The following is a 12917-nucleotide window of genomic DNA, read 5'->3' on the forward strand; positions in this document are numbered from 1 at the left end:
CATGTCTCTATCAAAAGTGTCACAACCAAAGAGAGAACGAGAGGGCCCCGTGTTTCGAAAAAAATGGGAGCGAGACTATTTCTTTGTGGAAGTGAAGAACATGCCTACGTGTTTAATATGCAAAAAAATCATGTCTGTGTTGAAAGAGTACAACCTGAAACGTCATTATGAATCAAAGCACAGTAAGAACTTCGACCAGTATACAGACCAGACACGAGATGCGATGCTCATTGAACTGAAAAAGGGCCTCAAGTGTCAGTAGGGTTTGGAAAGCCAGCCATAGAAATGCCGTGGCTGCCACATGCAGCCTCACAGTGATGTGAAGAGAATTACCTGGGCATTAAAACCTCCGACACACGGCGAGTTTATAAAGGAGCAGATGACATGTCCTGGACAGAAAACACATCTGTTTGGGCCATTATTTAAGTCGAACAGGCGTTTATTTGCATTTGTACGGTGTGTCGAAGAGAAATCAGAAGATTGACAAGTCCAGTTGCTCGAAAGAGTCAAATCTATTGTGGCCTTTTCTATTTCTGCGCATGAACTACTTCCACCCAGTTAGCTTTATTTATTTGTGAAGTTGAGAATTTTCATGTGACCGAAGAAGTCTGTGACATGGTGCCAGGGCAGGCCCAACACTGGGTAAAGGCTTATTTTTGTGTATTTGCAGAAATGAAAAGTTTTACGTAGACAGGTCCGAACTCCTAAGCACAGCCACAGACGGTGGTGGTAATGTAATGACCTATGTCACAGGGGAACTTGTCGGGACTCCACAGTCCAAGGTGGCAGCGTTTGGTGAGGACAGTCAGGTGATTGTATCAGTCACCTGGAACTGAACTGTGCAAAGGAAGTCAGTGGAGCACACCGCGGGCGCCCTTGATGCGCTTCTGTACGTTCATCACAGGCAGGTTGATGGTGAACGTGAGCCAGTGTATTCCACAGAAGCCCTGTGACCTGGTCGTCACGTGATGTGTGGAAGAAGGCAGAACTGTTGCGGCCAATCTGCTTGGTTCATTTCCGACGAGGCAAAAGCCACACCTTGGTTTCCCTGTGAACGTTGGTCAAAGACTTTGGGTCAAGGTTCTGACCCTCCTGAACACTTTTTCTGCGCAAGAACATTCACAAACAGCGACTTGAATGTATGATCATGTCTGCCCAGGCCTGGCAAAAACGGGAAGCCATAAGCAAGGAATATTCTGCCTCCGTTTCCTTTGCTGCAGTTGGTTTCCAGAAAAGAAAGACATGACCCGGACAGTATTTACCCAAATTGTGGGGTTAAAGACCGAATCCCCCGAAGGCTTTCTGCATCCAGACTCCGTGAGGATGGACTAACACTGTCAGGTTGCCTCTGCTGGGCGATGCCGGACAGAGTAGTTACGGAACCACAGTGCAATAGGGTGCTGGTCCCGGCGCCTGCCCCGCAGCTCTCCACTAGTCCTGAGTCTCCACGTGCGGAGGTCCCCACGGTTGTGAAAGGCGGTTTTCCGTTAGGAAACGGAATCAAATTAAACACCGCTCCCAGGATTCAAGGCTGACTTCTTTAGTGCCCATCCCACCGTGCCCCCCGGGCCTGATGCTTCCTTCTCGGTGCGGAAGGGGTGATGTCAGCCTTCTGGCTTCAACTCAAAGGAGCAAAAGAATTACAAAAGAGAAAATTTTAATAATTAGATCTATTTTTCAATTTGTATTTTTGCAACTCTGAATTTGAAATATAAAACTCCAGTACCAAACATGTTTGTATTATGTTCCATGCATTCACCATAGTTCAGTAAAGATGCAATTTGATTATATTTCTGGCCGTTGACTTTTCTTATACCTGGCTAGTTCACTCATTTATGTGGCCTGCCTGGCTCCTGTAGGCATTTGAGTTTCCGATCCCTGCCTACAGCTCTTGAGTCTGGGGGAGGGAGGGAGCAGGGAGGCTGGGGACTTCGGACAACTCCCTAGGACCGTGATTCCCACACCAACGAGATGTGGAGTCGGAGACACTGGTGTTAATCGACGAGGGAAAGTGGGCGTGGTTTCCCAGACAGTGTGTGTAGCAGGGGTTTCTGAAAACTCAGATGGCTTCACGGACCAGGCAGGTGATGGAAATGTGTGAAGCGGACGGGTGTAAGACGGTAGGGAATGATGGGGACTGTGGCGAACTTGGAGAGTGCTTGCCCCGCCCAAAGGCATTCAAATTAAAGACAAAACACACTGAGGACCAAACAAAAATCTGCTGGTGGGTCTGATGAGGCCGCCGGGCTGCCATTTGCGACCTCTGGAAGAAGGAGAAGACGTGAGGACGAGTGCAGAGCCCCGAGAAAGACCACGGGTGAGGGGCGGGCAGGGAGGGAGCCAGAAGGCAGGAGACGAGGCGAGTGTGTGCTGGAAGCTGGAGTGTTTCTGAAAAGAGAGGGATGGACTGTGTCCAGAGCGGCCAACAGGGGAAGACGGTGGAGGGCAGCCAGCGCTGTTTCCACTGGGGTGGAGGGTACCCTGCAGGGAAACACAGGTTTGGGTCCAGGACAAACGGAAGGAAAAGAAATGTTTCCAGCCGCTGGGTTGGTCGTCTCCAGCCAGGGAGGCCCTCTGGACCTCAACACCCAGTTAGATGAACCTACGGGACTGTCGGGCTCCCATCTCGGGGCCATATTCACAGGGCGAAGCAGGAAAAAGCCCAGGGTTAAGATGCCCAAAGAGCGGGGAGAGATCTAGACACAGAACCCCCTGCCCGTTTCACAGTCCAGGTAGAGACGTCAGGCGGACGTGCTTGGCGTGCCCGCTGGAGCCAGCCAGTGCCAACAGAGCACATCTTTTGGGGATGTTTTTCTCTGAGTGCCAGGTATCGGTAAAACTGTGTAAGTGTAGAAATTAGCAAAAACCTTAGAACAGGAAGGTGAACATTCCCGCCCCAGCACTGATTAGCTCTGTGGCTTTGGGCAGGTCCCTGTGCCTCTGTGAGCCTCAGTTTCCCCATCTGTCAAGAAGTGACTTCCCTCTAGGATTGGCCACCTGGCAGGCTCAGCACAGCCGCCCACCACAGAGAGCTGCTGTGGCCACTGTGGTCATCGCTGGCCCCAAACACTCAGACGGCAGGTGTGCTGGGCAAAGCTCGTCAGAATCACCCGAGTGTCCTTGGAGGTTGTAACTGGGTGAGTGACAGACTGGAAGGAAGCCTTTCTTTTTCTTTTTTATTTTTTTAAGAGAGAGAGACAGATATCGATTGGTTATTCCACTTCGTTATGCATTCATTAATTGATTCTTGCATGTGTTTGGGGATCAAACCCATACCCTTGGCATATCAGGACAATGCTCTTACCAACGGCTCCCCGGCCAGGGCCCAGAAACCTTTCATTTTGGACTAGTTTGCTCTTTGTCCATGTATCCAGAGCTGGAAGCAAGACTGAGAAATGGCCCTGGCTGCGTGGCTGGGAGCGTCGTCCCATGCACCGGAAGGCTGTGTGTTCAGTTCCCGGTCAGGGCACATGCGTAGGTTGCGCCTTTGACACCCCTCCCCTCCCCTGTCAGACTGTGTACAGGAGGCAACCAATCGATGTTTCTCACATCTGATTGGTTCCCCCCACCCCTCTCTCTCAAATTCTTAAAAATTGCCCAAGAAATGCATGAGACTTTGGTCCCAAAGGAGCAGATCTGGCAAAAGTGGCAGAACATAAATTGAAAAAAAATTTTAAGAGGCAAAAATGCTAAAACATCAACGCGTAGTTGTGAACCTGTCTTGGGTGAGAAAAATGCCCACATCTGCCTCTATAAAGAAAAATTTTTAGAAAAGAGATACCTTCTGAAAAGGTATATTTGTCTCAAGGTACACAGAACTCACTAATATAGGTTTTCCCACCATCTTGGGTTTTTAAAAAAATTAATATTAAAAATATATTGAGTTACACATATGTTCAGTTTCATAAAGATGAGAAGGCACCAAAGTGCGTAGAACAAAAACTGAAGGACCTTTCCTCCTACCCCTGCCCCAGACACATACCGAACAAGCCACTCTTCCCAGAGGCAGGTCCATCAGTTTGGCGTTAGGATTTACAAGTATGTGGTTGTAGACACGTTTTTAGTTTCTTACATGTTTTACATAAGTGAGTCAGTGTCTGTGTTGACCTTTATTTTGCTTTTGTTTTCCCAGTCGAGTAACGGCCAACCATTCGTGTCATTACATGTGACTCTTCTGTTTAAACGGTTGCCATTGGCCGTGCATTAGAGGGACACATTCCATTTCCACAAACCACCCGTCTGTGTGAGCTCTGTCGCTGTGTAACAGGCCCCACCACTCAGGGGCTGAAAACAACAGGTGTGGATAGTCTCACAGTTGCTCTGGGTCAGGGAGTCAGGCACAGCTTCACTGGGGCCTCTGGCTCAAGGTCTCTCTCAAGGTCGTAGTCAAAGCTCAGCTGGGGGAGGGCCCGCTTCCAAGCTCACGCCAGTGCGCTGGCGGGATTCACTTCTTCCCAGGAGACTGGTTTCGGGGCCTCGCTCCCTCTCTCGCCCTGTATCCTCTTCATGGGGCAGCTCACTTCCCCAGGTGGGAGGGCACCCCAGATGGAAGCTGCAGGCTTTTCGGGACCTAGTCTGGGAAATGCTAGGCCATCGCTTTTGCGGTATTTTGTTCATTACAAGTCACTAGGTCCAGCCCACGCTGAAGCTGAGAGGATTAAGGGTGTAATACCAGGAGGTGGGGACCATGGATCATCTTGGAGGCTGCTTGCCACACTGTGGCCAATTGGCTTGCTGTGCAGTTTTTCACTATTATAAAAAACTGGAGGCCTGGTGCATGAATTCGTGCACAGGTGGGGTCCGGCCAGCCCGTCCCAATCCGAGCCAGGCAGGCCAGGGGGAGGGGACATGGGAGGTTGGCGGCTTGCCCTCCCCCCTCCATTGGGGTGGTGGGGGCCGATTGGGGGTGGAGGCTTGCTGGGGAAAGGGGCCCTGGGCTGTTGGCGGGCCAGCCCCGCCCCTGGTCGAACTCCCAGTCGGGACAATTTGCATATTACCCTTTTATTATATAGGATTCTGTGGAGGGTAAGCATATATCTATATTTTCTCACATGTGCAGGAATTCCTGTGTGATACATTCCTAGCAGCAAATATTTAAGATTGAGGAGTATGCCAATTTTACTTTTGTTTATTTGACTACTTAAAAATTGAAGTTATTTTTTGCATATATAAAACCTTCATATGGTTCATACGTTGTTACCAAAAGCAACCCAACACAGTCCCAGCTCCTTCTGGAAACCACCAATTTCTCGTGTGTGTTTTCTGAGATATGTATAAGCAGTTAAAAGCAAATAGGGAAATATATTCATTTTGTGGCTCTTCTCTCCAGCTCACTCTTTGCAGTTCAGAGAAGGAAGACTTGCTTCTCCTCTGTAGAATGGGGATAAGATTTTCAACCTCATATCTGCGCGTGTGAGGATTCAGGGAGTTCTTATGAAGTGTTTAATTTTTCAAAATACGTTTTTATTGATTTTAGGGAGAGAGGAAGGGAGAGGGAGAGAGAGAGAGAAACATCAATGAGAGAAACAACATCTATCAGTTGCCTCCTGTACGCCCCCTACTCGGGATCCAGCCCGAAACCTGAGCACGTGTCGTGTGCCCTGACCGGGACTTGAACCTGTGACCTCTTGGTGCGTGGGACAGTGCTCAATCCACTGAGCAACACTGGCCAGGCTTACTTTTTATTTAAGATTTATTGATTGATTTTTAGAGAGGGAGAAAGAGAGAAACATGGATTTGTTGTGCACTCATTCATGCATTGTATGTGCCCTGATGGGAGGTTGAACCTGCACCTTCTTGGCATATTGAGATGACACTCTAACCACTTGAGCTACCCCACCAGAGCCTACTTAATTTTCTTAGTCCTCATCTGAAGATCTGTTTTTATGGATTTTTTTTTAGAGAGAGGAAGGGGGAAGAGAGAAAAAAACATTGATTGGTTGCTTCACATATGTGTCCCAACAGGGATCGAACCCACAACCTAGATATGTATGTGCCCTGACCAGGAGTTGCAACCTTTTGGTTTATGGGACGATGCTCCAATGAATTGAGCCACCTGCCCAGGGCTAATTTTTTTATTATTTTTTGGTAGATATAGTGGAAGGGAGGGGCAGGGGGGAGAGAAAGACTCATGGATTGGTTGCCTCCCCACGTGCCCTGACTGGGAATCAAACCGTGACCTCTTGGTTCATGGGTAGATGTTCAACCACTGAGCCACACCAGCCGGGCTGGGGTGCTGAGATTTTAAACTGAAAACCGCCAAACTGCCCCTCTCCAAAGTACATCTGGTCTACCCACCCACTCCTCCCAGCGCACAGAAGGAAGAGTCCCGGCCGGACACCTTACCTCTGAAGGTAAGGAGAAAGGCTTGGGTTGGGGAGGTCGGCTTTACAACCTGAGAGCCTTTGGGACAGTGTACGCTGGCGGGCAGGTGGCCGAGAGGCAGACGTGAGAGATGCTACAGCGACAAGGATGGGAGGGTCCTGGCCCCGAGTTGATGGCCGTGAGTGGGCTTCTGGCAGGAGGGAGAGAAAAGTGAGGTGATGGCAAGTGGGGGCCAAGGGCTTCTGCTGAGAATATGAAGTCAGTCTTGAGACTTTCCCCTTGGCCTTTGCTCGAACCGTGACCTCAGATTCTTGCCTCTCAGTCCTTGGTTTCCCTCTGAAGGGTGGGGGTAAGATTGTCAACCTCATATCCTCATGTGTGAGGATTCAGTGAGTTCTTATTGTTTAAGAAATAATAACGATCATTGCTTTCCCACGAATGTTTTAAAATTAAGTGGTACAGCCCGGGCCACTATGGCTCGGTTGGAGCATCGTCACGTACACCGAAAGGTGGCGGCTTCCATTCCCGGTCATGGCCACATACACATGCGCCCTGACTGGGAATCGAACTGCGACCTCTTGGTTCCTGGGTAGACGTTCAACGATTCGATCCCTGGTCAGGGCGCATGTGGGAGGCAGCAAATGGATATTTATCTCACACATTGATGTTTCTCTCCCCCTCTTCCTTCTTTTCTCTCTTAAAAAAATTTTAAAAAGCATGTCCTTGGGTGAGGACTTAGAAAGGTCAGTGACGCAGGCTGGCTTCAACACCAGCAACCAGCCTGGCCCGTTCTGGTGTGTGTGGCTGAGGGTACCAGGCCGTTGTTCTGGGGAGCCTTGAGTAGAGTGGAGGAGGGTGAACCCGTCTCCGGGAGGTACTCGGGAACCTTACAGAGTAACAGGAAGCAGCAGCAGGGGCCCAGTTGACACGGGAGGTCATATTTGCAGTTCATTTGTTTGGGAAATATTGACTGGGAGCCTGATGGGGTTTGGGGCTGTGACAGAGGAGGTCAGTGTGGTTCCTGCCTCCTGGGAGGAGGAAGTGGCCAGACAGCTCACCTTGCAGACTCAGTTCTCAGACCTGCAGGCAACACCTGAATGGGACCTTGAAGGACCCTTGTGAGAATTAGTGAGAACTCGCAGTTTCATGCTCAGTAAATAGTACAGATTATTCTCTGATAGTTACAGCTAGAGGAAGGGCACACCAGATAGAGGGTACAGTGTAGGCAAGGCCTGATGGCCACAGGCCAGGGGCACATTGTGGATAAATAGGTTAAAGCGGCCTGTGTGTGTGTGTGTGTGTGTGTGTGTGTGTGGTCACATCAGACTGTTTGTTAACAAATCTGTAAATCTCAGCGGCTTAAAGGATTGTCTCCCTTCTCCCCACCCCCACCATGACAGCCTGTCAGGCTGGGTCTCATGCTCTCACCCGGTCACCAGCTTCCCTATTTGGGCGTCCTTAACTCTCCACCAAGGCCCAGCGCACACTGGCTCTTACCTGTCTGGGACCGGAAGTGATGCTCGTGATGTGACGCTCACGCTTATGCCCCCACAGTGAGGATCCCATGGTCCCAGCCGAGCACAGGGTCAGCGGGGACACGGTCTCCTGGTGCACGAACACTCCCCAGCCCCTCTGGAGGCGTAGTAGACGCTTAGACCTCAGAGCCCTGTGCTGGGCTCCGGGATGGAGCCGTGAACAAGCTGGACGTGGTCCTGGTCCTTCCCAAGCTCCCAGCCATGCTTAGTGACGCCCACTTAGTGATGAGGAAGTTTAAGGAAGAATATGTAGCTTTTGGAGAGCGCGCATCAGCCAAACCTCAGACCAGCGGTCGCCAACCTGTGGTCCGCGGACCGCTGGTGGTCTGTGAGGTCCGAAAGGTTGGCGGCGACTGTTTTAGACATGATTTTGTAATTGAAGAAAACAAAACGGGAAACCTAAGACATGGGTAGCCTTTTCCCCACTTGTGTCCATGTTGTCTTCATGTTCTTGTCTATGTCACATACACACCCAACCTACACGTACTCCGTTAGCCCTTCTAGTGAACTCAGACTCTAGTTGATTTGATTCAACAAAAGTTGGCCAAAGGGGATTACTTGAGAAGGACATACCTGTGTCAGGGTAGGCTGGGTTATGTTCCAAAAACAACTCCCAAATTGCAACTTGCAGTGGCTCGAAATCGCAAAGGTGGGTTTTCTCACCCTTGCTAGGTAGAGATCTCACTCGGGCTGAAAGATCTCAAATAACGCCAAGGACTAAAGGCTCCAGACTGGATTCACAGGTCACTTTTGCTGAGATCTCACTGGCCAGAATCAATCCCGTGACCCCACACAACCATAATGGCCCCAGGAAGTGGAATCCTTTCCATGTGACTAAGAACATTCAACAGACACCTCTAGGGAGGACCAAGACCTTTTCTTTTAAGTATTGGTTTCCCAGTTACCATACAGCATCTTGTGTACACTGTACCCACAAATCACAACGAGTCATCATTTCCACAGGTTTTGGTTTGGTTTGGTTTGGTTTTTGTTGTTTTTTTTAATATTTTTTATTGATTTTTTACAGAATGGAAGAGAGAGAGATAGATAGTTAGAAACATCTTGATGGGAGAGAAACATCGATCAGCTGCCTCCTGCACATCTCCCACTGGGGATGTGCCTGCAACCCAGGTACATGCCCCTGACCGGAATCGAACCTGGGACCCCTCAGTCTGCAGGCCGACGCTCTATCCACTGAGCCAAACCGGTTTCGGCTGGTTTGGTTTTTTTTTAAGTGACCTGAGAACCTAAAGATACTCAGGAGAAGCAAACGGAAGGCTGGGCTTCCTGGGTTTTATGAGCTTTTCTGTTCAATCATTTACAGTTGCTTTGCTTGCAGCGACTGTGGCAGCATTTTTTTTAAAAGCAGCTCACCTTGCCCTGACCGGTTTGGCTCAGTGGATAGAGCGTCGGCCTGCGGACTCGGGGGTCCGGGGTTCGATTCCAGTCAGGGGCATGTACTTTGGTTGCGGGCAGATCCCCAGTGGGGGGTGTGCAGGAGGCAGCTGATCGATGTTTCTCTCTCATCGATGTTTCCGACTCTCTATCCCTCTCCCTTCCCCTCTGTAAAAAATCAATAAAATATATTTAAAAAAAAAAAAAAGCAGCTCACCTTTATCCTTTCCAGTGCAGGCAACCTGGTTTGCATATAAACAGTTCTCCCATTAATATTATACCAGAGGCCCGATGCACGAAATTCGTGCAAGAGTAGTAGGCCTTCCTTCCCGGCTGCTGGTACCGGCTTCCCTCCGGCACCCGGGACCCGGGCTTCCCTCACAGCCCCGGCTTCATCTGGATGGTCGTCCGGAAGGATGTCTGGTCTAATTAGCATATTATGCTTTTATTATTATAGTTTGCCAGGACTAAGTTATTAACTTAGGAACAACTGCCATAAACGGGATTTGGTAACAGCTACTTCTGAGGCAGTGTGCAGCCTGTCTTAGAATAGCCTGCTAACTGGGCACCAGGTTTGCAGATGACATGAACAGTGTCTTTCAAACTGTCGCACTGGGTGAGCAAGCTGGCCCCAGAGAGCTGTGCTGTCGTGTTTCCTGTGGAATTTCAGCCTCCGTTTTCACTCCTCATTCGGACATGCTCTCCTTTTGGTCTTGCTGGAGCGTATCCTGGCCCCCCTTTCTCATGTCTAGGCAGCCCTGGCAGTGCTGTGTGCTGATGGGATCTGAAGGACGGGAAGACAGGGACGAGGTGGAGAGCAGGAAGGACGGTCAGGCTGGAGACGCAGCAGGGGCGCATGATGCTGGGCCTTAGGCCGTGGTGAGGAGTTTGTGTTGAACTCTAAGGGCCTTGGGGAGCCATTGGAGTGCTGGATTAGTGGCATGAGAGACAAGGTTAGAGGTTGTCATTCTGGCAAGAGATCTTCATGGCTTGAACCAAAGAGAATGGTGAGAAATGAGGATTTCGGGAGATCAGGGAGGCGTCTGTCCCTGTGGTCCTTGCTCCTTCCTGCCGCCAGTCGCGGAGTGTCCTGACACGGTGGTTATCGGGGCTCTGGAGGTACATGTTGATATGTAATTTGAAGTCTGGGTTCAGAGATCCCTGTCTCCCCATTTGGCCGCAGTCTAGGACACAGTGCGGGCTCAGGGCTGGGCTCCATTAGCCCTGGGAAATCCTGGGGCAGGTGGCTGCGTGGATGGTGCAAGCAAGGATGGAAATAGGACCCAGAGCAGGGCTGCTTGAAATTTACCGGTCACTCCTCTGTCTCAGGGCCCGACCTCTAAAGGGATGCCTCCACACACGTGATCTTTGTAATCTCATTCACTCTCCCCTCAAAAGCTGAGGACTCCCTGCTTCATCTCCAGACTCCTCTGTCTACATTGCTTAGTCAATGTCTCAAATGCAAGTAGGGATCTCTGCCTCCCGCCTCCGCCTCCCCAACCTGTTCCTCCTGTAGTCAGCTCCCTTTCCCCAAATGACACCTCTGAACAGGCACAAACCTTCGCCCCTCTCTTTTTCTCACTCTCTACACAGTCCTGTGGGCTCCAGCTTGAAAATAAATTGTGAAAATGACCACCTCCACTGCGGCAAGCCTGCCAGCCACCCATCCTGTGTCCTCTCGCCTGGTTTCTTTAAAAAAAATTTTTTTTATTCAATCCTCACTGGAGGACACTTTTTCCATTGATTTTTAGAGAGAGAGAGAGTGGAAGGGAGGGTGGGAGGGGGAGAGAGAGAAACATAGATGTGACAGAGACACAGTGATTGGTTGCTTCCCACAAGGTTCCCAACCGGGGCAGAGATCAAACCTGCAACCCAGATAAGTGCTCTTGCCTGGGAATCCTGGGCATCGAGCCTGCAACCCTTTGGTGCCAACGCTCTAATCACTGAGCAACACTGGCCAGGGCTCGCCGGGATTCTTGCCAGTCCCCTTCCTGTCCTCCTGCTTCCACTCATGCCCTACAATCTTATTTTCAACACAGCAGCCAGAGGGGTCCCTGAAAAAGGCTTTAAATATTTCAAATTATTTTTCAATAGGTGACACATATGTTAAAAATTTCAAATCGTCTGAAATAGTACACGGAGTCTCCTTCCCTCTGCTGTGCCCCCGCCCCCCACTCCCAATTTGCTGCCGTGTCTCCTCAGAGGTGACTATGGATCCCAGCTTCTGTATTGATACTGTGTGCATGACTCTGTGCATTCGATGAACGATTTCTTTAAGATGCGAGACTGTCCTTCCCTTGCCCGAAACCTTTTGGTGGTCCCCCAGCAAAATGAGACTAAAATCCAAATTCCATCCCAAGCTACAGGGACCCTGCTGTGGCACCTGGACCCTCCCAGCTTCCACTGCTGTCCTCCACCCACTGCGCTCCACCCCATTGGCCTCCCTTGTTGGGATTTGTACCCTGTTCCCTTTTCGTAGCACACACTTCTCTGTGCACTTGCTCCATATAACACATCAAGAACTGCGATGATGTGTTCCCCATTGGACCATGGGCTCTGACGTCCTCCCTTGTGCATGGTCTGTCGTCATACTTAGGTTTCCTTTAGATCCCGGGTCGGGCCTTAAGGGAGGCAACTCATCAATGTTTCTCTCACATCCATGTCCCCTCCTTCCCTTCCTCTCTCGCTAAAAACCAATAAACATATCCTCGGGTGAGGGTTAAAAAAAGAAGAAGAAACAGGGAAATTGAAGCAAGAAATCTTACACAACTGCTAAGTGAACATGCAGTCATTTACTTGAATGAAGGAGGGAATCAATGAATGGTCCTGAGAGGCGGGTGCGAGAAGCGGCGCTACCGAGGCGAGAGGGCTGTGGGCGGAGCCTAGGGAGCGGGGCCAATGGGCGCACAGCTGTGGCCCACCGTGTCTCCCCCGGCCCAGGTCCAGCCTTGGCTGCGCGGGGGCCGCTGGGAGTTGTGGTCTCCTGCCGACCTAGCCACGTCACGGCCTTCAAACCTGAAGTCCTCCCCTTGTGGATGGTACGACCCGTATCCCCAAACCTCTAGGCAGGTTCCCCCGCCCGAAGGCCCTTTTTCCTCCCTCTTTTCCTGGAATCTCTTGCAGCCCCCGGGCTTCGCGGGTCCGGGACTCGGGCTAAAATCTCCCGGATCCCGCCCTCACCCCGGAGCCAACTTGGTATCGTCCTCTACGTTTATCTACTCCCCCTCCACCCGTTGGTATGGCCTCCGCCAGGGTCCCCTGAAGTTGTTTCCCACACGTCCTCTCGGGTCCTCCCGCCCTCGCTTGAGGCCCACTGTGCCTTCCAATCGCCTCGCTCCCCGCCCCGCACACCCTCTCCGCTCCCGGAGCCCCCGCCACAGTTTGGTACACGCTGGCCACGCCCCTCTCGGCGCTCTTGGTATGCGCCGCGCTCCCCCCGCTCCCTGCAGTGGTTCGGCCGCGACGACCCCTCTTCGGCGGCGCGGCCCCCGCGCTTGGTACGGCCCATCCCGTTTCCCCGAGAGCCGCCTACTCGCGCCCCTCAGTCGGTGGAGCCCGGACCCTGTGCGGGCCGTGGGATCCGAACAATAAACTCGACCGCGCCCGTAAGATAAGATTACGTCTGAGTCCCAAACCTCCAGAAAGGGGGCCCCTGTGGGCTAC

General features: G+C 51.1%; 1 protein-coding gene across 1 annotated transcript in view; it reads left to right on the plus strand.

The window, feature by feature from the left end:
* Position 1: 1 nt before the first annotated feature.
* Positions 2–12917, plus strand: part of PTOV1 (prostate tumor overexpressed 1) — a 20956-nt gene continuing 8040 nt past the window's right edge. Inside the window, exons 1-2 of the mRNA XM_023748019.1 lie at positions 2–254; positions 6241–6353. Coding sequence (XP_023603787.1) covers positions 2–254; positions 6241–6353 — 366 coding nt within the window. The remainder of the gene's footprint in view (positions 255–6240; positions 6354–12917) is intronic.

The sequence above is a fragment of the Myotis lucifugus genome, unplaced genomic scaffold (assembly GCF_000147115.1).
Source record: "Myotis lucifugus unplaced genomic scaffold, Myoluc2.0 scaffold_1091, whole genome shotgun sequence".
NCBI lineage: Eukaryota > Metazoa > Chordata > Mammalia > Chiroptera > Vespertilionidae > Myotis > Myotis lucifugus.